The sequence below is a fragment of the Podarcis tiliguerta genome, assembly GCF_965153285.1.
Source record: "Podarcis tiliguerta genome assembly, chromosome: 5".
Lineage (NCBI taxonomy): Eukaryota > Metazoa > Chordata > Lepidosauria > Squamata > Lacertidae > Podarcis > Podarcis tiliguerta.
Genome location: NC_139538.1, coordinates 78,036,867 through 78,064,250, shown reverse-complemented (window position 1 = coordinate 78,064,250; position 27,384 = coordinate 78,036,867). Strand labels below are relative to the sequence as shown.

General features: G+C 44.0%; 1 protein-coding gene across 7 annotated transcripts in view; it reads left to right on the top strand.

Annotated features, from left to right (window-relative positions):
* Window positions 1-27,384, top strand: part of LOC310677502 (uncharacterized protein) — a 210,839-nt gene that overhangs the window by 58,621 nt on the left and 124,834 nt on the right. For 3 of the 7 annotated variants that reach the window (XR_014511197.1, XR_014511198.1, XR_014511199.1), the window contains exon 1: window positions 14,231-14,616. The exons of 2 other annotated variants lie outside the window; for them this stretch is intronic. Coding sequence is in view for 1 of the 5 variants with exons in the window: in XM_083440658.1 (XP_083296784.1) it covers window positions 4,180-4,205 (26 nt within the window). In the remaining 4 variants the exon portion in view is untranslated. Of the gene's footprint in view, window positions 1-4,119; window positions 4,206-14,230; window positions 14,617-20,401; window positions 20,815-27,384 lie in introns of those variants that run through there. 2 more of the 7 variants (XM_083440658.1, XR_014511200.1) reach the window with 2 other exon arrangements.

Below are 27,384 nucleotides of genomic sequence, written 5' to 3'. Positions count from 1 at the left end.
TTAGCCTAGTATTATTGCCCATGAGCTGGGTCCCAGGAAGGGGCTTTGCAGGTCAAAAGGGTTAGGGAATGCATGTAGAAGTGGTCTGAATTCTCAATATCTTCCATTAATGGTCACATTATTATAGTCTGTATTGGATATTCTATCGATTTTAAAAAGAACAGGTTCTGACTGATAAAATGAATTCACTGTGGTTGTTGCAAAGTAGATATGAACAGGGCAAATCGGATTTCCCCCAAGACTCTGAGGGTCAACAGAGGTAGGGCGAGTCCCCAAGTCAATTGTGTTTCAGAGTAAATTCCTTCTTTTCTCCCATATATGTAAACATCTACCATTCACTCATGGAGGAAAAGGGCACAATCGATGTCAGGACAAAATGTGCTCTTTAGTTTGGTCGATAGGGTGCATCCTGACACCCTACTTTGTGTGTGCATGCCTCTCTGTGTGGCACCCTAACAGAGGTACCAATGTGTTTGTGTGTGTAAAGAGCATCATTTCCACACACTCACAGCTTCTGTGCTATGTGGGTTCCTTCTTACCTATGTGATTGGAACAAAGGATGTTTAGGAGATAGAAATGAACAATGTTTGGCTCACAAGACCAAGTTAGGATTATGCTAATTCCTTTCATGAAGGAAACAAGTCAAGACCTGTTGATTTTGTCAGGCCTACAGGAAAGGGGACGTTGCCAAGGTCTGTCTTTTTTGCTGAAAGCCATTTTGTGAGCCCATTGGGTGGAAACATGAACAGGGTTGAAAACTGGAAATGAATAAATAGGTCACATAATGGAGTGGTATCTTTATAGTTTAAGCATCAGAAGAACTGATGTAATGAAATGAGAGAACAGGTGTGATTTGACCCAATAAAGTATAAATTATCTTGACATGGCAGTTCTGTGAATGGGTTGATGATTTCCAAGTCCACTATCTGAGCCAAGTGGCTGGTTTAATAATAACCTACTTTAGCTTACAAACCACTCTTGTCGTGTGTACTGTATGTTTTCAACTGAACTTAGCACATGACTGCCTTGTAGCAGGGTACATTTTCCAGGCTTGAGTTCTAATTGACTTATTATGAGCTTTGGTCTCAGTAAGTGTTTTGTTGATCTATCCCAAGATACTTAGGTTGTTTCTGAAATTATTAATCGGAGTGTCTTGTCTTCAGTCACGCAACATGAAAATGCTTTAGTGCCGGTTCTTGCTCAATGTTGGGTTAATGGGTTCACATACATTGTGAAGTCACTCTGTTCAATGTTCTGACTTGACTCAATGTCAAGAAATGTACCAATACCTATGTGGTCATTGGAGGAATGTCAGGCACGGTAACTACTCTCTGATGAAGTAACAACTCGGATATGATGAAAAGGAAGTTAAATGACCGTGCACCAATGATTTCTGGCTTCTTAAACTCTGCCCTACTCATTATAAAACAAGAAGCTTAAAAGAAATTAGGGAAATTCTCTTGCTGTTATTTTTGAGTGCTCAGACTTCCCTTTAGTGGTTTATGAAGTCACAAACTGGCTGGCTGTCAAACTTGGTGCCCTACTGATAGCTTATAGAATAGACTAGGTTACTCCCACCACCCCCGCCCTAAGGGGATGATGCCATTAATACTAAGAGGAAGCATTTTGTGGGGAAACTGATAAATGAATAAAAAGGAGAATTGCGATTGTAATATGAGCAGTTTTCTTATTCCTTAGTCCCTTAGTCTTTTTTTTTTTTTTTTACACTACAAGGGAATTATTCAACCAAATTTTGCTCAGAGTAGACTAAGTTAGGTCCATTAATTTCAGTGGGCCTACTTCGAGTACAACTTAGTTGAATACTGCTCTCAAACCTCACTGCATTTTATCGCTAGGAATGTGCTAGCTGTGTAGCAGTGCTGCAAGCCCGTTTTTAAGATTTCATGGCTTCAAAGAGATTTTATAGATTAGTTTCTCTGTGCAAGTGGGCATTTGTTGCCATGGATTGCAGTGTGAGCGATGGCAGAAGCACTCAGTTCTTCACCAGTGTTCATTAATAGCATCCTGTTTCGCACTGATACAGTTTTTCTATTCCCATATAGGCTTTCATTTTATCTTATGAGATTTAGATTATGATAAATAGGCCCCCTCTGGCTATATTGGTTGCAGTAACATTATTAAGATAAAGGACTGTAAACCTTTGTTGGCTAGAATTTGCTGATGGTAGTAACTAAGTATGAGTCACTTTGTGTCAAATCCAATTTAGACCGTAATGGGCAGACAACAATTATCAATTTTATTGCTAATATTACCAGTGCTTCGTAGAAAGAAAAAAAGAAAGCTAGACAGAAGAAACAGCTGCATGTTTGTTCTGTATTACTACTACTACATTTCTTTCTGAAGATTATTTAGTAGCACTCTATGAAGGAGAAGCATTCCGGGGTCATTGTCTAAATGAATGCATTTCTATTTTACTCAGTGTGTATCCAGGGCCGGCTTACCCATAGGCGGTAGGGGTGCGGGGCACCCAGGTGCCGGGCTCTCAGGGGCGCCAGGCCGAGAATCCGGGGCTGAGATTTGGAGTCCGGGGATTGAAGAGCCAGGCCAGCCAGGCCAGCCAACAGCCACTGCCGAGCAGAGCAGAGCCTGTTGGAGCGCTGCAGGCTTTTCTGCGGGCGCTGAGGCAGCCAGCCAGCTCCGCCCTCCTGCACGCCTGGGATTGGCGAGCTGTTGAGAGGCCCACCCAGCGCACACATGCTGCTAACACGAGGTGCAAAGCTTCTCTCCCAAGCCTCTGTGGGGATTGCATTCCTCCCTCCACTTGCAGCGGCATGGGAGAGAGTTGCGTGCCCCCCCCAAAAAAGCTCAACAACTTTGCCCATTAACCATTAACCTAATATGCTGTATCCTAGTGTCTTTATTCATCACGGGGGCAGGCCTAGGGGTCTCAATGTGCAAAAACCAATACCATGCAGTGATCTGTTTTTTTGAAGGCTTCATCAGTGGGTGTTTGGTTGGCTCAGGGCCCTGTTATCAATCCCACCTTGGTACTCACCAGAGATTGCCATGACCATGGCTAATCTAGGTTGATGAGGCACAAGGTGGAAGGTTATGCTGGGGTGGAAAAGCCCTCTCAACCAACTTCTGGTGAAGTAGCTATGGTAACATGGTATAAAAAGGTAAAGGGACCCCTGACCATTAGGTCCAGTCGTGACCGACTCTGGGGTTGCGACGCTCATCTTGCTTTATTGGCTGAGGGAGCCGGCATACAGCTTCCAGGTCATGTGGCCAGCATGACTAAGCCACTTCTGGGGAACCAGAGCAGTGCATGGAAACACCGTTTACCTTCCCGCTGGAGCGGTACCTATTTATCTACTTGCACTTTGACGTGCTTTCGAACTGCTAAGTTGGCAGGAGCAGGGACCAAGCAACGAGAGCTCACTCTGTCGTGGGGATTTGAACCGCCAACCTTCTGATCAGCAAGTCCTAGGCTCTGTGGTTTAACCCACAGCACCACCCGGTATAACCAAAAGCTATTGTTAAGGCGTGTGCACTGCCTTGCCCCCATGACTGAGGGGGCCATGGCCGTGCAATGTCAATACTTCATGCACGCATGCCCTGTGGCGTGTGCGCATGGTGTCAGCATGCAATAAAGCCTGTGAACATAATGTCAGCATGCCCTGCAGCATGCTTGCACCATCACTCGTGCATGCCATGACATCACTCACATTTGCCATGGGGCATGCTGACATGCCGTGTGAATGCCCCCAACCTGTGTGTGTGATGTGAACACACCCTGTGGCATGCATGCATGGCCACCACAAAACTTTGAGAGGGCCCAGCTGCTTCACTGAATTATTATTTTTTGGGTCTGCCCGCCCCCTACTTGGTGTGCCTATGGTACGGTATGTTTTTGAAGTGTGTGTGTGTGTGTGATAGATGTATATTAATATCAGTATTGCAGGCACAACAGTTCCATTTTTTAGGAAGCAGAGAGCTGTAGTTGAAGGAGAATGTTCACATAATGGGCATTGATTTGTTGGAAGAAAGTGAAAGGCCAACAAATTGTTAATAATTCATGTTAATGCATTGAAAATAGAGTCACAGAAAGGGTCACCGAAAGTTCATTATACTGCCTATTTTCCTTTTGATTATTAGTGCCCTGTTTCAGCAAGAAGAAGAATTCAGAGGCCTCATAATGCTTACTTTTTGTGAAATATGGGTACTCTTGGAGAGTATGCAGGGTGAGTATTCAATCAAATGATTTTCGCACTCTGCAGTTGCATAGTAGTGCTGGAACTTCACCGCATACGTCTGCTGATCATGCAGTTCAGCTCTGAGACAGAAGGAAGTGGAAGCTTCCTGGAGAAGCAATGATTTGGTATTAGAAAGGCTCAGCATCAGCTTCATGGCATTGCATTGCCACTTGTGCCTTCTCATCAGCCAGCTACCCTCATTAAGGGTGCTGTTGGAAACTGGTTCACCTTGAACTTAAAAGGCCTCTGGTGTGCACAGATTTGGCATGGAAATGAGTTTCTCTTTGCGAACGGGTAAGAACACTGAAGAGCGGAATTAGTATCCTGTAGAATACTTTAGATAGGGAATGGCTCAACTTTATGGGCTGAATTCCTATGGGTTGAATTACTACTTGCCGAAAGCCACCTAGGAGGGAAAATTGAGGTTTATGTAAGGCCTGGCTTAGCAATTCCTATTGGTTGGGCGCTGCTGCCACCTGCTAGAATTGTCTCCAGTTGCAGCTGCTGCTTTTCTGCTGCCAACTGCTGTTTGGAGTTCCTTACTGCAGTGCTCTCAAAATTCTGCCTCCTGCTCATCGATTGCAATCCTGAACCAACTGTAAAGCCTAAAGGCACATACTTCATTTGCTATAGCTGGACCTCAGGAGGACGTGGGACATTCTAGATTTAGATACATGTTTGTGCTACTCTCTGTACTGTTATCTCTTGTATTATTAATATTTAAACACACCATCCAAACAGGGCTAGACAAATTCATGTACTATAGGCCTCACAATGGCCATTAGCTATAGTGGCTAAGTGGAACCTCCATCTTGAGATTGCTTCTAAATGCTTACCTCAGGTTACCAACTACCGGGAAGGAAGGAAGCAACATACACCTTCATGTCCAATTTTGTGAGATTCCCAGGGGCATCTGTTTAGCCACAGACTAAGTGCTGGGCTCAATAGACGGGTAGCCCAATCCAGCTTAGGCTGTTCTTGTGCTTCCTGATTTCCTGCACGATGAAGGATAGAAATCTGCATTCTTGTTTTGTTCTGTGGGAAGGAGACACTGCTCATTGCATACACTCGGCAAATCAATACCAACAAGCCAAGCCTATATTCTCTCAGGTTGTAGCTGGGCGCGTGTGAGCCAGGACAGCCATAGCCTCGGACGCACGATTTTTAGGGGTGGTGGTGAGCCAAGCACCCCTCAACACGGATCCCTGTTCCATCCTGCCCGTTGCCGGGGGATCTCTTGGCCCTGGCCTCACCACCGCATCCCCAGCCCCCTTGCTGAATGGCCGCATGGCCAGTGTAAGGGGGGATTTCCCTGCCAAGGGCTGCGTCAGCCAGCCACTCCTCCCTGGATGGGTGGCAGGGATGCATCATGGCTCCAGGGGCTAAGGCTGAGATGATGTGTGGGTTCTGTGAACCCTCTGTGCCCTGTGCGCATATATTTGGTATGAGGGTTGGCCTGGCACTGTGGCTTCTGTTGACCCTCCGCGCCCCACCCCTGCCCAGCATGCGCACACATACCCTGGGAACCAGAAAAGGACATAACACCACTGATTTGAAGGGTAACATCCTGTGGACTGTGCAAATCAAAGTGAACACAAACAGCCACAAACCCACAGCAGGCTCCAGTGTGGCAAAGCACACACTTTTCAAGTTGAACTGGTGGTGATGTTAAAACGGAGTGTCTGTGCATGAGTGTGGTTGCGCATGGATGTGTGGGGTGCTTATGGCAGCTTCTCCAGTTTTAAATGTGCTTTCAGGCCCCAAATGATTGGCAGCCCTGATGGAAGCTCACCCAATTTCAGTGGTCATTTCCTGTGATTCATCTCCTAGCATCTGGTACCCGATGGACACGCTGGCTCTGAATATGAAACACATGCTAGTGTGATTGTAGGTTTATTCAGGTGTTCAAAGCATACATGAGGGGATGAAGTGTAGAGGGGGCACATGGTGTATGCACCACTCCTGCCAACAAACCTGCCTGCTCCACCCCAACCTTCACATATTGAGGCTTTAGACCTGTAGGGAGATTCTGTGTTCTGCCAAACATTCAAAGCATCACCCTTCAGACTGCCTCTCTCAATGTATGAAAATCAAGGATGGAGCTGGTAGGGTCAGGAACATGTGGTCTTCCTCCCATAATTTCTTCCCCCAGCTTTTATTTGAACATGCAAATAAGGCTGTAATTGCTGGGCAACCTGGAATAAAAATCGTGAAGAAATGAAATTCAGGATTCTTTCTAATTTAACTGATTGCTGTCAATATAGTCATCACATGTTGCTGGAGAATAGGACTTTAGTCTTCGGACCAATTTAATCACCTGTAGTGTTAGTGCTGTGCTTTTTGCTGAAAAATACCCGCCCACTAGATTGAAAATTGTGTTTTGGTAACATATGGAAGTTTTGGTGATGTGTGTTGCCAGTGTGGTTTCTGAATTTTTTAAATACCACAGTTTGCACTGGCATGGGTAGCAAACAGGTTTTTAGCATCTGTTGCAGCACTTTCACTAATGTGGACAGAATGATTTCAAGTCTATCAACTATGCTTTGGGAATGTGTGTGTGTGTGTGTGTGTGTGTGTGTGTAACACACTATTACGGTAACATGCCAACAGTGCCTTGGTCAAATAACAACAGAAACAGAATTATAACATCGCATTGGTTTCTAAATTAACAAATTTGATATATGACGGAAGACAACAGATTGAGACTGATGGAAAACCAATAGCTCATTACAAAAATATTTGAAGCAAGAAATAACTGGCCAGTTCTGACCCTTTCTCACACTTTGCTGTATGGAAAGTATCTAGTAAAGAAAGCTGAACTTTAGTCTGTTTTCATACTGATTATGGATTCATATTCGTTTTTGGTAAATCAAATGTAAATCAAAATCCCTGTGCAGAGTAGCAGTGATGTTCTCTGAAGGTAAAAGTGATTACCACATAAATGGATTTTAATGCTTCTTTTGATTAGGTTCTATACTCTTTTTATTTAGCTCATCATGAGCATGTTAGTTCTGTTCCACTGAAATAGCCATTCTCAATCATACAGAGTAAATGTTGTTGCTTTTATGATGACAATAACTTGGTGTGATGAACAAGAAACCTGAAGCAAAACAAGATTGCTACAATAATGTCTACTTGAGAACGAAGTGAGTTTGCTGATTTAATATTGATTAATTTAACAGTAGCGTTTAAGTATGTGCTTAGGAGCATAGCTGGGCAGAGAGATGCTAAAACCATGGGTTTGCACTGATAGCATCAGTTTTGAAAATCAAGTCATAGATGAACCAAAAGAAGCATTCTGCAATTGGTCAATCACCTGAATACAGAAGCCCCATTTTTAAGGATGATGTCGGGCCACTGTGAAACTGATTGTGTCTACAATATCTTTTGTTGAGATCAAAGTTACACACGTTTCATAGCACATAATACTGTTGTGATCTCAACCTCATATTTCTGTTATAGAATTCACTATATATGCAAGATTTGGGTTTCATGGATACATAATATTTTCTGCTCTTCTAGCTGTGGTTAGAGACCCACACCTTGGGGCTTCCACCTCCGCCTTGCAAACAACTCTCCCTTTTTTCATTCATTATCCTGATACAGCATTATCTCTGCACCACAGCTTAACTCTGGGTACCTTTGAACAGTGCTTGCAAAACCAATTTCAAGTGTTGAAGTTGCTGAAGTCTGTAGTTATTAATTGGCAGTGGGTTCTAGCATCCATCAGCAACAATGCATGCTTTTCTATGCATTTCTACACAAAGCATACACTTTTGTAACCCCCAAATGTGCATTTTTGTACCTTTTTTATTAAACTGGATCACAAAATTTGGAGAAGTACACAATCTGATGGTTAAATCTGTTCCGATCTGCTCATAAGTCCAGGAGCTGCACATTAGGTCTGTGGTGCAGACTGAACAAAATTCTCCTCTATCCCTAGTTGAAATAAGGACAGAAATTTGCACCCCTTCATGGGCTTCAGATGATTCTCTTTACCTTGAACTTCCCATGCTATTGAGATCCAACCTGTTTGCTTGTATTTCAAGGGCTTGTGCCAGAACTAGCTGTTGCAATGGATTTCCCTGTTAAATGTGTGGTTTGAATGAGCAACTGTAAATTTTTGGATTTATTATAATATATTTTAAAAACCCCATCTCACTAGCATTTAACAATGTCTTCAGGCTCGTTTGTCTCAGATTACGTTGTTTCAACATCTGCTGCAATCTGAATGTTATATGGAAACCTAGATAATGAATACTGATCTCTCCAATTCTGTCCTAATGCTCCGTTCAGCTGCTAATCCTTTACGTTTTTCCTCCTGGGTGCACCCATTTGCACCAATTCATTTCATGGAAATGTGGGATAATCCAGTTGGTTTACTGAGCCATCTTTAAGCATTATTGCCCTTGATCACTTACACTATTAATGTTTTACACTGAAGAGGCTAATTGATTTCCTAACTTGTTAAAGAGTTACCACTGTTTCGCCCCTAGTTCTATTCTGGTGGTGTTAAAAACTGTATAACATGCAGAACTGTAGCAACGGCCACACACCCTCAATTTTGGATGTAACTTGGCACCTCTGTCCAAGACAAACCTTTGGAGGAGAGGAGGGAATGGACTACATTTCACTTGACTTTCCTATAGAACTTTTTGTGTACAAAGTTCTGTACAAACCCTTATTTTATCACAATGTTCCCCTGAAGGCAAGGCTTGGAGTGTTAAACCTATTGATTTTTGCAAAAATCAGTAGGATGAACAGTGCAATCCTATGCATGTCAATTCAAAGTCCAATGGGGATTACTTCCAGGTAAATGTATACAGAATTGCAGCCTTAGATAAACTGCCAGTAGGCATCAGTTCAGTCAAGAAACTTGGCCATCGCTGCACTGCCTTTAATCTTTGGGTATAAAAAACATGGTTTGGAATTGTACTTAGAAGCTGTTCTTTCTTCCACCTTAGTCCATTATGTTTTAAACAAAGAGTAGTTTAGAAAGTGGCTTTCCATTTTTTGGCTAGCATTAAATGTCCGCTGTAGAAATAAAATGAGATGCAAGTGAGTGGTGTCTGTGACGAGAGCTGGAATGAACAAAGATATGGATGCTCTTCCATCCAAAAGAGGTGAAATCTCTTAACAAAGAATAGAAGATGCCAGTCTGTTAAGTGTGAAGAGTGATCTGTCTAGCTGTCTGTCTTTTAGATAAACAGATGACTTCATTAGCCAACACTGTCATTTCTAGCATTTCAGGGAGCTATTAAAAATCCACTTTAAAGTTTAGCAGGAGGAAAAAAATATATTCTCATTATCTCTGAAAAATCCAGACATCACACAAAAACACAAGATTAACCTTACATACCCTGCCCTTATTTAAGCATGTAGCAAGATCATTATATGACACTTTCTATGTACTTACATTTTAATGAGAATTTTGGAATAATACTAGCTTAATGCAAAATGGTTTCTGTCAGGGATTTACAGCATGCATAATTTTGCGATGTTTGTGAATCTGCTACAGCAATAATGATCCTTTGCAAATCCCTGGAATTCACTTACAGACCGAAAGGAGAGGCGGCCAAACTACAAGCATTATCCTTATTACTGGGATGTGTGAAGGGTAGCTAACCAGCTGGAAAATTACCAACTTGGAAGGTTCAAGGCTCTATGTTCCGCTTTGCCATGACTGAGCGATGTGGATGAAAGGATCTTTCCCCCAAGCATTTCCAAGCACCTTATGTTTTTAATATATGATTCTGTATGTGTGCAGAATCCATAGGTATGTAAACTGGGGGTGGGGAGAGAAACCCGGAAGCGCGTGTGTATCTGTGGTGCTGAGAGAATTTCAAATTTCTGCCATGCCTGGTCTACTTTTTCAATGTGAGTGGCAGACCACAGTGTGGTATAGTGGTTAGAGTATCGGTTTAGGATCTGGAGATAAGGTTCTAATCCCCACTCAGCCATGAAGCTTTGTCCACCCAGTCTCCTTCAGCCTAACCTAACTCACAGGGCTGTTATGAATATAAAATGGGGGAGGACCATGGCAAGCAAAGCTATAAGATACAGTGGTACCTCGGGTTAAGTACTTAATTCGTTCTGGAGGTCCGTACTTAACCTGAAACTGTTCTTAACCTGAAGCACCACTTTAGCTAATGGGGCCTCCTGCTGCCGCTGCGCTGAGCTGCCGGAGCACAATTTCTGTTCTCATCCTGAAGCAAAGTACTTAACCTGAAGCACTATTTCTGGGTTAGCGGAGTCTGTAACCTGAAGCGTGTGTAACCTGAAGTGTACGTAACCTGAGGTACCACTGTAATTCCAAATATGTTAGCTTGTCAAAATTTGCACATTTGCAGATACCTGTCCCAAACTCTTGGTAGTAGTTGTTGAGGCAGAAATATTTGCAGAAATAATTGGGTCTGGTGCGGGTGGTGATAATGTAAGATGAATAATGTTGTTTTCGTCAGAAGCCGAACCGCAGCAGAACATCACTGCATGCAACGAATTCATGGTGGAACAGAAATCTGTGCCTACTTAACACTCCTATTTGGGATGCTTTCCTGGAACTGCAAATCTCTGCTTTGTCCTTTGGGGAAATGGAAATCATGGGAATTTGTTGCATCTCTATACTTCCTATTGCTCATAATTACTTAAATTAATATATTTCCCCCATCATGATCCAGCTCAATGCCTTATCCACCAAAGTTGTGATGGTTACTATGAGGAAAGCGAAAACCCGCAAGCTGGCCAATTTGCTTACAGGAGAAAATTCCTTCCTGGCTTTGAATACAGTGGCCAAGTAAACCATAGGAAGGTGCATATGCCAATTGCCCCCCCCCCCCAAGGGGCCCCTAGCAGACTGGGTGAGTAGGTGGAAGATCCAATGACGAACAGCCAAGAAGATGGTTTGCACCAGGCCAGGGGTGAGCTGGGTACAGCCCCCAAGCCCTGCCACTGATCAGCCCTGCCTGCCCTCACCTGAGAGGCTGTTGCTGCTGGAGGTGGGTGGAGGCAGGTGACAATCTCCTCTCCTTGCAGCGCTGGAAGACAGCAGCCTCCCCGGACCCACACTGGCTGAGCCATGTGGCAAATGTCACCCACAGGGAAGCCTGGGTGAGCGGTTATTCTCTGTTCACCTTTCGCCTTTCTGTTTCAGTTCTTTTCTTGGGCTCTTTCCTTCAGTTTTCTCTCTCTCACTTCACCCCATGGACCTCATCCTGTTCCAGCCAACCCACCTTTTCTAGACTGCTTTCCTTCTCCAGATCTGCTGCCTCTTTAGGTGCTTTCCTCTTCCTTTCCAAGGTCCTTCTACTTGCTCTGATCCTCTCTGGGATCTAATTAGCTCATCAGCGTGGTGAAAGACCTTTGACCTGCTGCATCCTTCTATAACGTTTAGGGCAGTGCAACCAATCACTGCCTGCGGCTTGACCACCAATACCACAGTATCTTAGCACAATACAATATAGATAGAAGGGGCAAAGAAAGACCCACAGCATCCATAACTGAATCCCCCCCTTCTTAAATGCTCTGATTGGAAATCTTGCCCATTGACTCATTAAATTTCACAACCATATGGCAGTGATAAAGCATAACAAATAGCCTAGAAATGAACACATACAAAAGCAGTAATTCAAATAAGGAGATAGTGCTGAAGTCATAAATTGTAATAGCAGAAAACATCAACAAAGCTGCCATGGTGAATTACCGACTTGTGTTTCCCTTTCAGTATGTTGTTGACATGCCTATATATATATATATATATATATATGTATATATCTCCAATTTATTCTATTGAGGAAATGGGGGAAATGGGAATGCATTTTATATATGTTAAACATATTATAGTTGTGCAGGGAAACATGTACAATCCGAGTAAAAGCAGATGTTCTTGGAAACTGATTTGCTGTGCCAAGAGGAATCATTTAAAAAAGTTGCCGTATGCTAAGTTAGCAGTAATAATATGCAGAACATTTTACATTCTGTGGGCTCTAACAAAAGCTGACACAGAAGAATTCAGTGGGGGTGTAGGATCAATGCATACAAAATGTATCCACATTGAAGCAAGTGTTTTGACCTGTTCTGTGTTAATGAGTCTAGCACAGAAACGACAACAGGGGTGTGTGTGTCAAACTAGCCCTAAATGCTTCCCATATGCCCCCCCCTCCAAATGAAGGTTTTGATGCGAACGGCCCCCTTTACTTACACATCAGCAACTTTCTCTTGCAAGGCACAGTCAAAGGGCTCTTTAACTCCCTCCTCTGTTCACCGGCAGATTTCAGAGCCTTGCCTTTATTATGTTTTTGTGACACTCACTTCAACGTATAGGCAACATGTGTAACCCACTTGCCCCTTGGGATCATCCTCTCCTGTTAAAGTCACATTTTGGTAGAACATGAGGCTGCGGCCTTCCTAAAGTCAGAAAACGTAGGTCTATAAATTCCTATGCATTTTCCTTCTTGTGGCAGTCTGCACTGCTACAGAATTCCACAAGTTAGTTTCACTTTTGGAAGGTTGATTTCAGCAAAGCTCGGAAGTGCAATCCCAGCATTCTGAAACTGAAAGAGAATAATCTCCACAAAGATGAATAGGTTTTCGATGTCACCAAAATTCATACAGCATAATCCATCTTCTCTCTGAGTGTGTGTGTGTTGCCTGAATATAGCAAGGCTGTATCACACCCTGCTTGCCTTGCAGTCTTCAGAAGATGGAAACTCTGCAGGCATATTATGAACACCTTGCTTTTAAAAATAGCCACAAAGCTAATATTGACGTACTTTCTGCTTTACAGAATAAATTCAGTTCTCAACATTCCGTCACTCTCTAGTGTGATTAAGAAAGAGTTTGCAAAAGAGTTTCATCACAGCCTGATTTCTTCATACCGTGAGAAGGTCAAATCCTTCTTGCTGCCTCATAGAAGAGTCATATAGTTCTTATTTTCCTGCCAACTCAACTAGATTCAGACATTCTTCATATCTATATATCTAGCTATATCATGGGTGCCAACCTGAATAAAGTATTGGGGGCCCCAGGTAAGCCCCACCGTACATAATTGATCACAAGGCATGATGTACACACAGCATTTGAATGGCAGTGGCTATCAACTTTGGGGGCCCCTGGCCCCTCAAATATTTTAGGGGGACTGAAGTGTCTTTGGCCCCCTGGAGTGGGCTCCTATGATCTATATCTATATGTTTTGTAACTGTGAACGGCTATCAGGATCATGGTAGAAAATCTCCTTGGTTTCCACACTTACAAGGAAGCGCAGTCAAGGCAGTCATGGTGTTTTCAGAAAGTATGGACACCCTGGACGGCTGCAAAATGCCGACACCTTGATAGATGATTTGTTGAATGAAAGGACAAACTCCCTGCCCATCTCCAAAGGCAAATGCAACAACGCCCCCTGCACCCCAGCCCTGAGAATTGCAGCAAAAAATTCTCTATTTGATAATTTTTGAATGTATTTTCTTGGCTCATTAATTGATGGGGACTTGTAAAAAAACCCAGGAGAAGTGTTTGGCACAGAACTACCTCTACCTTTTCTTCTTCTTCTAGCGCGGGCTTCTTCAACCTCGGCCCTCCAGATGTTTTGAGACTACAATTCCCATGATCCCTGACCACTGGTCCTGCTAGCTAAGGATCATGGGAGTTGTAGGCCAAAAACATCTGGAGGGCCTAGGTTGAGGAAGCCTGTTCTAGCGCCTGTGAGCTACCTTTGAATGGCTCAAGGCTTGCAGGTGTTTCCTCAGTCACAGGGTAATGCTCCACCGCCTCTGAGAATGTAAATTAAAGTGGAAACCTGAAACCACTTACTGTGCGATAGCTGCTTAAAATGGCCCACTCAGTATTTTTGGATGACACATAGATGATTTGTTTTATGAAGTATCTCATGTGTATAATAACTAACTAACTAAAGGGAAGAAGTGGTTGCCTGTAGATGTTGGCCACTGTGATGTCATGAACTGACAGGACAATGGAGAGGAGGAAGACCAATCACCAGAGCAGCAGGACCCATCACCAGAGCCTGAAGGGCTCTGGTCTCCACAAACACAGTGGGCTCAGAGATGTAGGGAACAGTGGAAGGGGTGCTCTAGGTGGCTGAGGCAGACAAGGGCCCACAGCCCAGCTCCCTAGCTGGCCAGGTGGGGCTTGCTAGCTCTGGGAGAAGGTATGTGATTCCTCAGGTGGAGTAGGCTTGGAACAGGCAAGGGTCACGTGCCTCATCAAGCCCAGATTCTGCAGTATAAAAAGGCAGCAGAGCAGAGGTACTGTGTCTGCTCAACTGCCCATGTTGATGGACCTTGACTGGGAGGCTCCTGGACCTCCACATAACTGTGCTTCGTTTTTGGACTTTGAACATGGGGAATTGACCCTGGACTATGGACTTGATATACTGACTTGCCACCAGGTAGGCCAGGGGTGCAGGACATGTAATGACCCTTGGGTGTGGTTAATATGGGTGTGTGACAAACCTGACAAGTGCCTTGAAAGAAACAGCACGTGCTGAGGTTTTTTGTGGTAGATTGCGTTGGCCATTTTGGGTGCTGTGATCTCTCGCACTCTTGACACACACCCACCCAAATGCTTTTTTAGTGGCGCACAAGATGTTGCCCTGAAAGAGGTTTTTTGTGGCGAGAGTGAAGTGTAGGTCACATGACTTGCCCGGGAGCATTGCCTGGAAGATGTTTTAGGCCTGAAAAAGTTGGATGGTATGGTGTGGTTGTTCCATGACATAGTCCTTAAAATTTGCAGGCCTTCTCAATTTAGCCACACAGTGTGTGAGAGAGATGGGTGTGGATGATGGGTGTGACATGCTACGATCCAGTCAGAAGGAAAGCTAACTTCTGGGCAGCCTATACCATTTATACAAATGAAGCAGATTGATACCATTTCTATCACTTTGCATAAGTTATTTGCTTCTGCTAATCATTCAAAAAGCTGAAGGCCTGGGCCTTGACAACTGGGAATCCCTTCATTTATTTGTTTAAGAAATGTATGCCTGCTTCCAACTATATGTCTCAATGCAGCCTATGTAAAAAATCAAATGTAGATTAAAACATCAGAAAACAGAACATTAGAAAATTATTTATGGCATAAAGGCAACTCCATGTTCTATGGGTAACTCTATGGGTTAGATTTTTAAAAAATGCAATTCTCAGGAAGCTGAGTTTTTCAGCCTGCACACACCTATGTAATTCTGGCACATTCATACATAACTATGGTTACCACACACTCTCCTGAAAGTGTTCAGCCTTAGAAATCTGCATTTGGTGATGAGGGCATGATAATAGCTAGCTCAGTGTGTAACTGGAGTTTACAGATAATGTTCCTGACCCCATGCAGTCAGAGCTACTGTCTTACAGTCAAAGTAGAAGGGAGATCTGTGGACTTGACATTCTCATCATTTGTATCCATGCATTTATATGAATGTGGTGTACAGGGGGAAGGGGAGAGCAGTCACTACCCCCAAACAGAGTTTTAATTATGAGGAATGAACCATTTTAAGACACCCCTGATATCTCCCCCCAAAAGCAAAATAGGGAGACCGAAAATAGGGGCAACTGGAGTGTATGCAGCAGTGGAATAATTTTTGTTTGTTTCCTGTAGGTTTCTGTCTGTTTTTAAAAATAAATTTGTTTAGGGTTTTGTAGGGTTTTGGTCCTGTCTGCTTATAAGAGTCGGTTGCGTGGTGTTCCCTCCCCCCACCTTCTGTTAAAGCAGATTGTGTTGCTGCATAGATTTCAACACCCCTCCCCAATCCTGCTTTGCTAAAGAGCTTTTAAAAATGCTTCATTCAGTTTACAGCAGGGGGAGAAAAACACAGAAAGAAGTGAAGTGTGCACTAAACATTATTTTATAAACTGCAAGGCATTGTCTTAGTCTGAAAGGCTCGGGTATCTTCCGAGTTGCCATGGTGAGAGAGAAAAATGGCTCAAACAAATTCCTGTGGAGAACACCTTTTTTATAAAGTGAAAATCATCGTTCAATAGGCCCCTGTGCTTAATAACTCATGAAAACATTTGTGGGCATTTTCAAAGGCTGGGGTGATGTTTTCACAATGGTTTGTCTTATTCCATTGAACTGGTTGCACAGCTGAAAAGCAGAAGCTGTAATAATTTGATTTCCTCCCTCTCTGTGTGAATGTGGGTGAGGGCACTGGACCTTGGTAAGATTGGATCCTCATGGGGGGGAGGGGCCATCGTTCAGTGACTGAGTGCATGTTTTGCATACCGAAAGTCCCCAATTCAACCCACAGCACTGAAAGGACTATAGGGAGCAGGCCTCACGAGAATCTTTGCCTGAGATCTTGGAAGACTCGCTGTCAGCCAGCTAGTGTAGGACACACCATTATGGGCAGCCCCAAAGTCTGACCTGCAGTAGGAAACCATGTTTGTGGCTACATAGTTATTGAAGAAGCAATAGGATGTTCCAGGTTGCACAAAATTCCACACAAAACTTTGGACTCGCATATCCTGCAACTTTTAGCACAATGGGTCAGTGTGTCTGGCTGTTGACCAGTAGGTTGGTGGTTTGAGCCCACCCAGGGATGGCTGTGGGCAGGGGCTGGTCTAGATGACCCATGGGGTCCCTCCCAACTCTACAACACAGGTGGTGCTGTGGTCTAAACCACCAAGCCTCTTGGGCTTGCCGATCAGAAGGTCAACAGTTCAAATCCCCATGATGGAGTGAGCTCCCATTGCTCTGTTCCAGCTCTTGCCAACCTAGCAGTTTGAAAGCACGCCAGTGCAAGTAGATAAATAGGTACTGCTGTGGCGGGAAGGTAAACGGTGTTTCCGTGTGCACTGGCTTCTTTCACGGTGTTCCATTGCACCAGAAGTGGTTTAGTCATGCTGGCCACATGACCCAGAAAGCTGTCTGTGGACAAACACCAGCTCCCTCGGCCTGAAAGCAAGATGAGCGCTGCAACCCCATAGTCACCTTTGACTGGACTTAACCACCCCAACTCTACAATTCTATGATTCTGTGATTTCTGAGGTAAAAACAAAGACATCTTTGTGTGGAGATTCTTGAAGAATTTATGGGGTGGGAGCGGTCTGCATTCTGGTATGAACTTGGCTTCCAGATTAATGTACAGACTTCTCTGAAGTAAAGCTCTGGAATTCTACAAGGTAAACGGTTTGCAATTTCATTTGCAATTCTAGCTCCTTGAAGCAGCTGGATAGCACAGCAAGTGGACCCATGGGGACATACATAAATCTTCTCTTTTTGCCATGTCATTTCCCTGAATGGATTTATTTATTATTTATTCTTATTTATTATTGAATGTATATCCCAACATTTTTGAATTATGGTGCTGGAGGAGACTCTTGAGAGTCCCATGGACTGCAAGAAGATCAAACCTCTCCATTCTGAAGGAAATCAGCCCTGAGTGCTCACTGGAAGGACAGATCGTGAAGCTGAGGCTCCAATACTTTGGCCACCTCATGAGAAGAGAAGACTCCCTGGAAAAGACCCTGATGTTGGGAAAGATGGAGGGCACAAGGAGAAGGGGACGAGAGAGGACGAGATGGTTGGACAGTGTTCTCGAAGCTACAAACATGAGTTTGACCAAACTGCGGGAGGCAGCGGAAGACAGAAGTGCCTGGTGTGCTCTGGTCCATGGGGTCACGAAGAGTCGGACACAACTAAACGACTAAACAACGACAACAACAACATATCCCAACATTCCTCCCAAAGGAACCCAGGGCAGCAAACGACAAGTGATAAAACAATGAAAAACATCTTTAGAACAATTCCAGTGCAGATGTAGTCCAGGGGAGATCTCAACTTAAAAGTCTTGTTGGAAGAACTCCCTCACGCTGCACGTGGTCCAGCTATGGAACTCACTCCCCCAGGATACCATGATGACCATCAACTTGAATGGCTTTAAATAGAGGATGAGACAAATGCATGGAGGAGAGGGCTATTAATGGCTGCTGACTATGATGACTCTGCTCTACCTCCACAGTTGGAGATAGCAATACTCCCAGGGAGGGAGAGTGCTCTTGTGCTTTTGTTCTGTGTGCTGGTTTTCCACAGGCATCTGGTTGGCTACTGTGAGAACAGGTTGCTGGACTAGATGGGTCAGGCTATTCATATGGTCTTACGTTAAGAGGAAGGTCTTCAGTAGGCAACAGAGTTAGCATAGATGGTGCCTCTCATGTTTAAGAGGAAGGAATCCCAAAGGGTAGGTGGCACAACCCTAAAGGCCAATTCCTGCATTGTAGGGAATGGATATCCTGATGAGATGGTATCTGCAGGAGGTCGTCGCCTACAGCATGTAGTGGTTGATTAGGTTATATAAGGGGGTGAAATGATATTTCACATATCCTGGTCCCAGGCTGTATAGGATTTTAGACACCAACACCAGTACCTTGAACCTTGCTCACTAGCTAAGTTGGCATGTCATCATGCACTATTTCCTTCAGGGACGTTTTTTGATACATTTTCAATGTCTGTAGCTGATATTCGACTTTGGAACTATTTCCCTTAAAAGAAATAGATGAAGGAAGCCGTTGAACACTTGGTAAACGTGTACGTACTTTTGTGTACATAAAATTTTGTGTGTTTTTTTTTAAAAAAACCACACCACATATGTGAAAATAGAATGGAACACACTTTCTGTTGGTTGCTTTAAACATCACCACAAACTGAATTAAGATTGATTTGTGCATTGTTTTGTGTCCTTGTGTTACCCTAATTCTCACATCAAAAATCTCTTCCCAAGCGTGTTACCAAACACTAAAAGTTCTGCTAGACTTTTGCCCTGCTTGCCTATAAGTCAGTACAAAAGAAATGTTCTTCATTGGTCTCCGTGAAACGTTGTCACACTGATTATGAAAAAAGAAAAGAGGATGCTCAGCCTAGCCACAATTTGTGGGCCCCTGGGCTGACTTGCACACTACTTTTAAAATTGTTTTTTATGGAAACAGCTCCAAAGTTTCCTTAGAAGGTGGAATGGGGGCATGACATTCCAAGGACTGTCGTCAGAAAATCAGAACTGCTTCTGGTAAATCAGGACAACTGGAGCACATGCAGAGCTCAAGTGTGTTTGCTTATTCAGATGATTTGGTGAAAGCATTTGAGAATGAGAGAGTGGGATTCTGTTATCTTGGATGGTTTATCTAAGCATCATGCTTTCCTTTATAGGGTGTTAGAGCTAAGAGGGTGATAACTTCTAGATCTCCACTGATAGGCACCAGTGCCTGCAGTCATGACACTTTGATGCAGCACCATCTTGTGAACACCATCTGCTGCAATTTGATAAATTTAGAAAGGAATTTTTCTTAGCAGGCAGAACTTGGCAGAACTCTCTCCCCCTAATCCTACTGAACAGCCTCTGCCTAGCTGCTTCCTAATATGATGGTACATTGGTACCTTGGTTCTCAAACTTAATCAGTTTCAGGAGTCTATTCGACTCCCGAAACCATTTGAAAACCAAGGCATGGCTTTCCAATTGGCGGCAGGAGCTTCCTGCAGTCAAGCAGAAGCCGTGTCAGACATTCGGTTTCCAAAAAAGTTAGCAAACCAGAACGCTTACTTCTGGGTTTGTGCCATTCGAGAGCCAAAATATATAAGTACCAAGGTGTTTGAGAACCAAGGTGCGACTGTACTTGGGATGGGGCAAGGTTCCAGGCATGTAGGAATTTGATATGGAATTAGGAATGTGAGGATTTTCCGTCTTACTGGTTTATGTGACATTAATTTGCTCTGCCCTGCATCCTGAATTCCATTTTAACTAAGTATCCACACTTCTTTTTGGTTCCCTGACTTCATTTGTACCTTTCCCTCTGCTCCACTACAGATGCACATGTGTAACTTGGTTAAATCGCTGTAAAAACGATAAATGGTAATGCGGCTGAGTGCATCCAGGTGCTTTTTTTCCTGTGGTATTTTACTGATGCGCAGCTGCACATTGGTAAAATCTGATAAGAAACAATCTTAAGACATTCATATGTTCAATCACATCAAGTCTGAGCTTTTCATCTTTATCATTGCATTAAACTGTTGCAAACTGTGTCCAGTTCTGTACAGCACTCAGTAGATATTTGTAATTATTTTTAAAAAGGTGTAATGCAGTGTCTCCAGTTAGTTCCATGGAAACAAGGCCAGGTACTTCAGAACTTCAACCTGGCCAAAGAAAGAACAGTTGCAGAGAACTTGCTTCTTTCCCCCCTCCCTTCCAGAAAGAACTCTCTGCTCCAACTGCCAGTGGGACAGCAGAACCACAGAGGGAAGCACATTCTGAGCCCACATTCAAAGGAAGTCAGAGGAAGACAGGCTGTGGGGTCAACTGGAACATCTCTGTGCCTGTTGTGCTGTGACGGCAGAACTGAAGGCAAGCTGCCGCCTCTCACTTAATGATGCTGTGCCCCCTGAGCCGCTACATCACAGAAACCAGGTGTTTCACCCCGCGAATGCCAAGCCGCCCAGATTGGATGAGAAATGACACTGCAGCCTCCTGATTGGCTGGAGGGCAAGGAGGGAAGGTGCTGGATGGTGGAGGCCTCTTTCCACCCACCCTCCCTCCTCCCCACCAAGCCCACACATTCATCCATGGCTTCCCCTACTGCATTCCACACAGCAGGAAAGGTTTGCCTTCGTGGTGAGTACCGGCACCATTTTTTCCTAGGAAAAAACCGCTGGTTCTGACTATACACAATTTTGGCTTTATGCGCAATCCTCGGAACCTAACCCAGGTTTCCTCAACCTCGGTCCTCCAAATGTTTTTGGCCTACAACTCCCATGATCCCTAGCTAGCAGGACCAGTGGTCAGGGATGATGGGAATTGTAGTCTCAAATAAGAGTAATAATTTATTATTTATTCCCCCCACACACACCTGGCTGAGTTTCCCCAGCCACTCTGGGCGGCTTCCAATCTAGTGGAAACAATACAGCATCAGACATTAAAAACTTCCCTAAAGAGGGCTGCCTTCAGTTGTCTTTTAAAAGTAAAATAGTTGTTTATTGCCTTGACATCTGCTGGGAGGGCGTTCCACAGGGCAGGCGCCACTACCGAAAAGGCCCTCTGCCTGCTTCTCTGTAACCTCACTTCTCACAATGAGGGAACCGCCAGAAGGCCCTCGGTGCTGGATCTCAGTGTCCAGGCTGAACAGATATGGGGGGGAGACATTCCTTCAGGTATACAGGACCAAGGCCATTTAGGGCGTTAAAGGTCAGCACCAGCACTTTTAATTGTGCTCGGAAACGTACTGGGAGCCAATGCAGTTCTCTCAGGAGCGGTGTTATGTGGTCCTGGCGGCCACTCTCAGTCACCAGTCTAGCTGCTGCATTCTGGATTAATCACAGTTTTCGGGTCACCTTCAAAGGCAGCCCCACGTAGAGCGCATTGCAGTAGTCCAAGCGAGAGATAACTAGATAACAAAACACCTGGAGGGCCGAGGCTGAGGAAGCCTGACCTAACCCCTGCACAAGTTGCGAATCAACTGTGTTTCTCAAGCACAGTCAACAGAACACAGGGCGCATTACGTATTTTTGCAGGCAAACTCCCCCCAAACCAGGTCCTACACACCAAGGAGCTTCCAGTCTAAATCTTGACAGTGGGGAAACGCTGAAGGGGAGAAGAGGAGAGACAAGAAGTGCATGACTAAGTAAATGCTGTGATACATAATGAGGCCTGGGGAGTACCTGTGTGCTACGCAATAACATGTGTAAGACTCCACCACAAATTCTTCCCCTTCTCACCGTAAAGCAAAGCTGCATTGGGAGAAGGGAATTTAGAGTGGAATAGGAGAAGCCATATTTAAAGCTACCCCTGACCGTGGATTCCCTGCTCCAAATTGCCCCCCTGGCTTTCCCCTGCAGAGTTCAAAACACATGTTTGTGAAAGTAAATGTGTTCATCGGGATTTGGCACAATAAAAGTGATATGTCTGTAGCGGAGATGCGCCTTTTAGACCGTATGGAATACTTTTATACAACTGGAGTATTTGTCAGGGTTAATTTCATTCTCTGATCATGGCTTATTAACAGACATTCATATTGCTGGCTATCATTAAGCAGTAGCTTAGGGAAATTAAGAGAGTTTCCTCAGTAAGTAATTAAAAATGGGCAGACTTTTAAATATACGCTTTATGTAGGCTCTCTATAGGGAGAGTTTTATCCTTTCTGAAGCACCCAGTCAGAGCCCCTTAAATATTTCCTCTTCTCTATGCTCTCTTTCATCAGTTTCATTTTGCTGATACAATCACACTTTTGCTTTCCCAATTATGCATGTTATGCACCGAAGCATAATATGTGGGCAAAATCCATACAAAATGAAGCAAAAGTTCATTTGGTTTCAATGGTTAAGTATGTATTTACATTTGTTCAATAAAATCAATTGAGTTTAGGCTTACTAGGGAATAAGCACCACTGAACACAATGGGGGGTGGGTAGAAAGCTGCCTCAGGTCTAGAGCAGCAATGCCTATGAGAAATAATGGCAGAAGTTCTCCAGACTGAACCTGGAATTTTACTACAAAGCTATAGACTTTCCGCTAGAGACTTACTTTTGAGTAAACATACTTAGGATCATCTTTTGCTTAAGGGGCAGCACTATGCCCCCCCCTCAATAGCATAATGGTTATGCATGCCATCTTAGAAAAACACTTTGTTATAACAGAGTGAACATTAGGCACCATCAGACTCTCCAAATGCCCCTATTTTCTAGGGACAGTCCTGGATCTACAAAACCATCTCTGAATGTCCCACTTTTCATTAGGAGGTCCCTATTTTCAACAGAGGGACGTGGGGGGGCGCTGTGGGTAAAGGCCTCAGCGCCTAGGGCTTGCCAATCGAAAGGTTGGCGGTTCAAATCCCCGCGGCAGGGTGCACTCCCGTTGCTCGGTCCCAGCGCCTGCCAACCTAGCAGTTCGAAAGCACCCCTGGGTGCAAGTAGATAAATAGGTACCGCTTACTGGCGGGAAGGCAAATGGCGTTTCTGTGTGCTGCGCTGGCTCGCCAGATGCGGCTTTGTCACGCTGGCCACGTGACCCGGAAGTGTCTCCGGACAGCGCTGGCCCCCGGCCTCTTGAGTGAGATGGGCGCACAACCCTAGAGTCTGTCAAGACTGGCCCGTACGGACAGGGGTACCTTTACCTTATTTTCAACAGAGAAATGTTGGATGGTATGGATGGTATGGAGTTAGGTCCCAAGCCAAGGAGATAAATAGCACTGCAACCTTAAGAATATATCTGAAGGCAGACATGTATAGGGAAGTTTTAAAATGTTTCATTATGGTTTTTTTTATATGGTGGAAGCTGCTCAGAGTGGCTGGGGCAACCCAGTCAAATGGGCAGGATGATGATGATGATGATGATGATGATAGAATAGGATAGGATAGGACACCCATATTTTCAATGGAGATATGTTGGAAGGTATTACCTCGCTTCATATTAAGTTTATATACTCCTTCCCCATGTAGGAGGATTATCCCTGTTACGGCTGGCTAGGATTCTTCCTGTGGGATCCCAATACAGTGGTACCTCTAGTTAAGAACTTAACTTGTTCTGAAGGTCCGTTCTTAACCTGAAACTGTTCTTAACCTGAAGACCACTTTAGCTAATGGAGCCTCCCGCTGCCACGCGCTGCCACCGCATGATTTCTGTTCTCATCCTGAAGCAAAGTTCTTAACCCGAGGTACTATTTCTGGGTTAGCGGAGTCTGTAACCTGAAGTGTCTGTAACCCGACGTACCACTGTAATAGTATCCCCATTTCAATAAATGTATTATCTTTTGCCTACCTTCTTTTACCCAAATAAAGAATGACAGTTTGTCCATAGCCGCTTCAGTGCCATTACCCCAATCAATGATTTTCCTAACTTGGAACTATTTTTACGTCAACATGCTGTGGAACACTTGTGTATCTGTTGCACATCCCCTAGGCATTGCAAAAGGTTTTGGAATACATCATAGGATGTACTGTCAACATGGTATGTTGCCCTTAGGCCTATGGGGCTTTGCTCTTCCTCTGCATGATCTGAGAGGGCAGCCTAGAATTTCTGCAAGGGCAGGAAAAAAATTCCTCCTTCTACATAGACACTTAATGGCACAGGAGCCCTTTCCTTCTTTAGTAAGGGTCATCCTAATTAATAGCAGAGTTGGGAAAACCTACTACCACAGGATAAAATTTCCCACTGGATTTTTGTAGCCAATTGTTTCATGGAATTTTGTGGATTGATTCTAGCGGAAAAGGGTTCTTGGCTACACTAGAACAACCAAAAGGCCTCTAGGCTTGGTACAACACCTGGATGCTGTCATACATCGTACAATCCTTGATGAATCTTGGGAAATGACTCTGCAGAGGTGATACAAAAGACTTCATATGCTGATGAATGCAACTGGGGATGGAAAGGATCCAGATTGGAGTCTGCTGTGGGCTTCCGTAAATCCAACCCTGAACCTCAACATCCACTGTTGAATTCTGATTCTCTCCTCCCTCTCTCCCTGAGTATAGAGGCAACCTGCATTAATAGCATGCAATTTGGAAGGTTTTATGTTGGATACTACACAACATGGACTAACAAATTACGGCCTCGTAGTTCAGAGTCTATAGTTTACAACTCCCACTGCAGAAGCATTTTAGTATTAAAGCTTCTTAAATGGAAAAGCAGCAAGCCCCATATTTTTTAAAACGGCAACATTGACAGCTAGACAGAGTAATATGTTGGTGCCATATAGCTTTTACAAGCGGCTCACAAATACAGGAGGGAAGGTGCTGAAAACATAAACTTGGTGGTGCTGGGGAGGGAGAGATTGGAGCTTCCTTCTCCCTAAAGGTTTGTGCCACTTTAGACAAATCCCTCTTGCCTGGAGTTGGCCTGAAAGTATAAATATTGAGAAGGTATCACTCCAAAGCGAGGGTGGCTGGGATGCCTCTGGAAACTTGAGCAAAAAGCAAGTTCAGTCTTAGAGATTGGGCTGTTCTTCACCTGCAGCATATATTACAGAACCTGACTTTCCTGACTTCCTGTGAACATAACAAAACTAAAATCATCTTAAACTACTTGAATGTCAGTAATCACCACCAACCTCAATATAATCTGAGTATGTGTTACTGCAATTGCTCTTGTACACTCCTCCTTCTTACCCTATTCTCACCTCTTTTTTTGCCTGATTGTCAGTCCATAGAATATTGTAAACTACTTGGGGTATATATATATATATATATATATATATATATATATATATATATATTATTATTACCCCACCCATCTTACTGGGTTTCCCCTCAGAACCCATGAGTTCTGAGCCAAGCTCTGAAGTAGGAAATAAGCCATGCTGACGGAAAATTGTGGGGGGGGGGGGGCCTTGCAAGGAAGGGTGAATCATCCCTTCACATCCTTTTCTCTACAAACACTGCCTCACCCCTGTATTCACATTATCTCAGCAAACCTGCCTGCCTGCAAACTGTCTCACCAGAGTGGTGCATGCTCTAGTTATCTCCCGCTTGGACTACTGCAATGCGCTCTACGTGGGGGCTACCTTTGAAGGTGACTCGGAAACTACAACTAATCCAGAATGCGGCAGCTAGACTGGTGACTGGGGGCGGCCGTCGAGACCACATAACACCAGTCTTGAAAGTCCTACATTGGCTCCCAGTATGTTTCCAAGCTCAATTCAAAGTGCTGGTGTTGACCTTTAAAGCCCTAAAAGGCCTCGGCCCAGCATACCTGAAGGAGCGTCTCCACCCCCATCGTTCTGCCCGGACGCTGAGGTCCAGCGCTGAGGGCCTTCTGGCGGTTCCCTCATTGCGAGAAGCAAAGCTACAGGGAACCAGGCAGAGGGCCTTCTTGGTAGTGGCGCCCGCCCTATGGAATGCCCTCCCACCAGATGTTAAACAGATAAACAATTATCTGATATTTAGAAGACATCTGAAAGCAGCCGTGTTTCAGGAAGTTTTTAATGTTTGATGTCTTAACTGTGTTTTAGTTTGTTGGAAGTTTCCCAGAGTGGCTGGGTGTCAAAGAGAAAAACAACTACCAGACTTTTAGAAGACATCTGAAGGCAGCCCTGTTTAGGGAAGCTTTTAATGTTTAATAGACTATTGTATTTTAGTGTTCTGTTGGAAGCTGCCCAGAATGGCTGGGGAAACCCAGCCAAATGGGCGGGGTATAAAATAATAATAATAATAATAATAATAATAATAATAATAATAATAATAAATTTTATTTTGCTTGCACCTAATAATAATAATAATAATAATAATTTTATTATTTATACCCCACCCATCTTACTGGGTTTCCCCTCAGAACCCATGAGTTCTGAGCCAAGCTCTGAGGTACAGTGGTACCTCAGGTTAAGTACTTAATTCGTTCCAGAGGTTAGTGGAGTCTGTAACCTGAAGCGTATGTAACCTGAAGTGTATGTAACCTGAGGTACCACTGTAGGAAATAAACCATGCTGAAGGAAAATTCTGGTGGAAGGCACTTGCAAGGAAGGGTGAAGCACCCCTTCACATCTTTCTTCTCTACAAGCACCGGCTCACCTCTGTATTCACATTATCTCAGCAAACCTCTGTTTGGAAGCCCATGTTTGCCAACACAATGTTTGCCACCCTGCAACATATTGCCCAAGATGTGGATAGCTCAGCTGGTAGAGCATGAGACTCTTAATCTCAAGGTTGTGAGTTTGAGACCCACATTGGGCAAAAGATTCCTGCATTGCAGGGGGTTGGACTAGATGACCCTCGTGGCCCCTTCGAACTCTGCAAGTCTATGATTCTATGCTGTAATGGTCAAGCTGGCCCTGGTGGGTATTGATAGCTGCTAATGCAGGTTGAGCAAACACACATTAGTTCTTGTATTGCAGTAAACTGCTTCAGTCTGATGGCAGATTTATAATAAGGAATTCCCTTTCCAATTTGCATTGTAGAATGGACTGCAAAGGCTTTGCCACTAGAAATACATGGCTATAGCCTCTATTCAGTGAAATAAGAAGTGACACGCTACAAATGGTTTCTAGCTTCAAATTACAAGTCCCCATTACTGTCATCTATGCAAATATTTTTCGACAGCTGCTCTTAGTAAATCATAAGAGGACGTGAAATCTTCAAGATGGTTTTCATCATTTGTCTATTTTCTTTTCTTCTTTTTAAAATGTTTATAGTCATCGCAGCTTTTCTTTCCCATTTGTCTTGTTGCACTCTGTGAGCACGGTTCAACCTGGAAGGCTAAA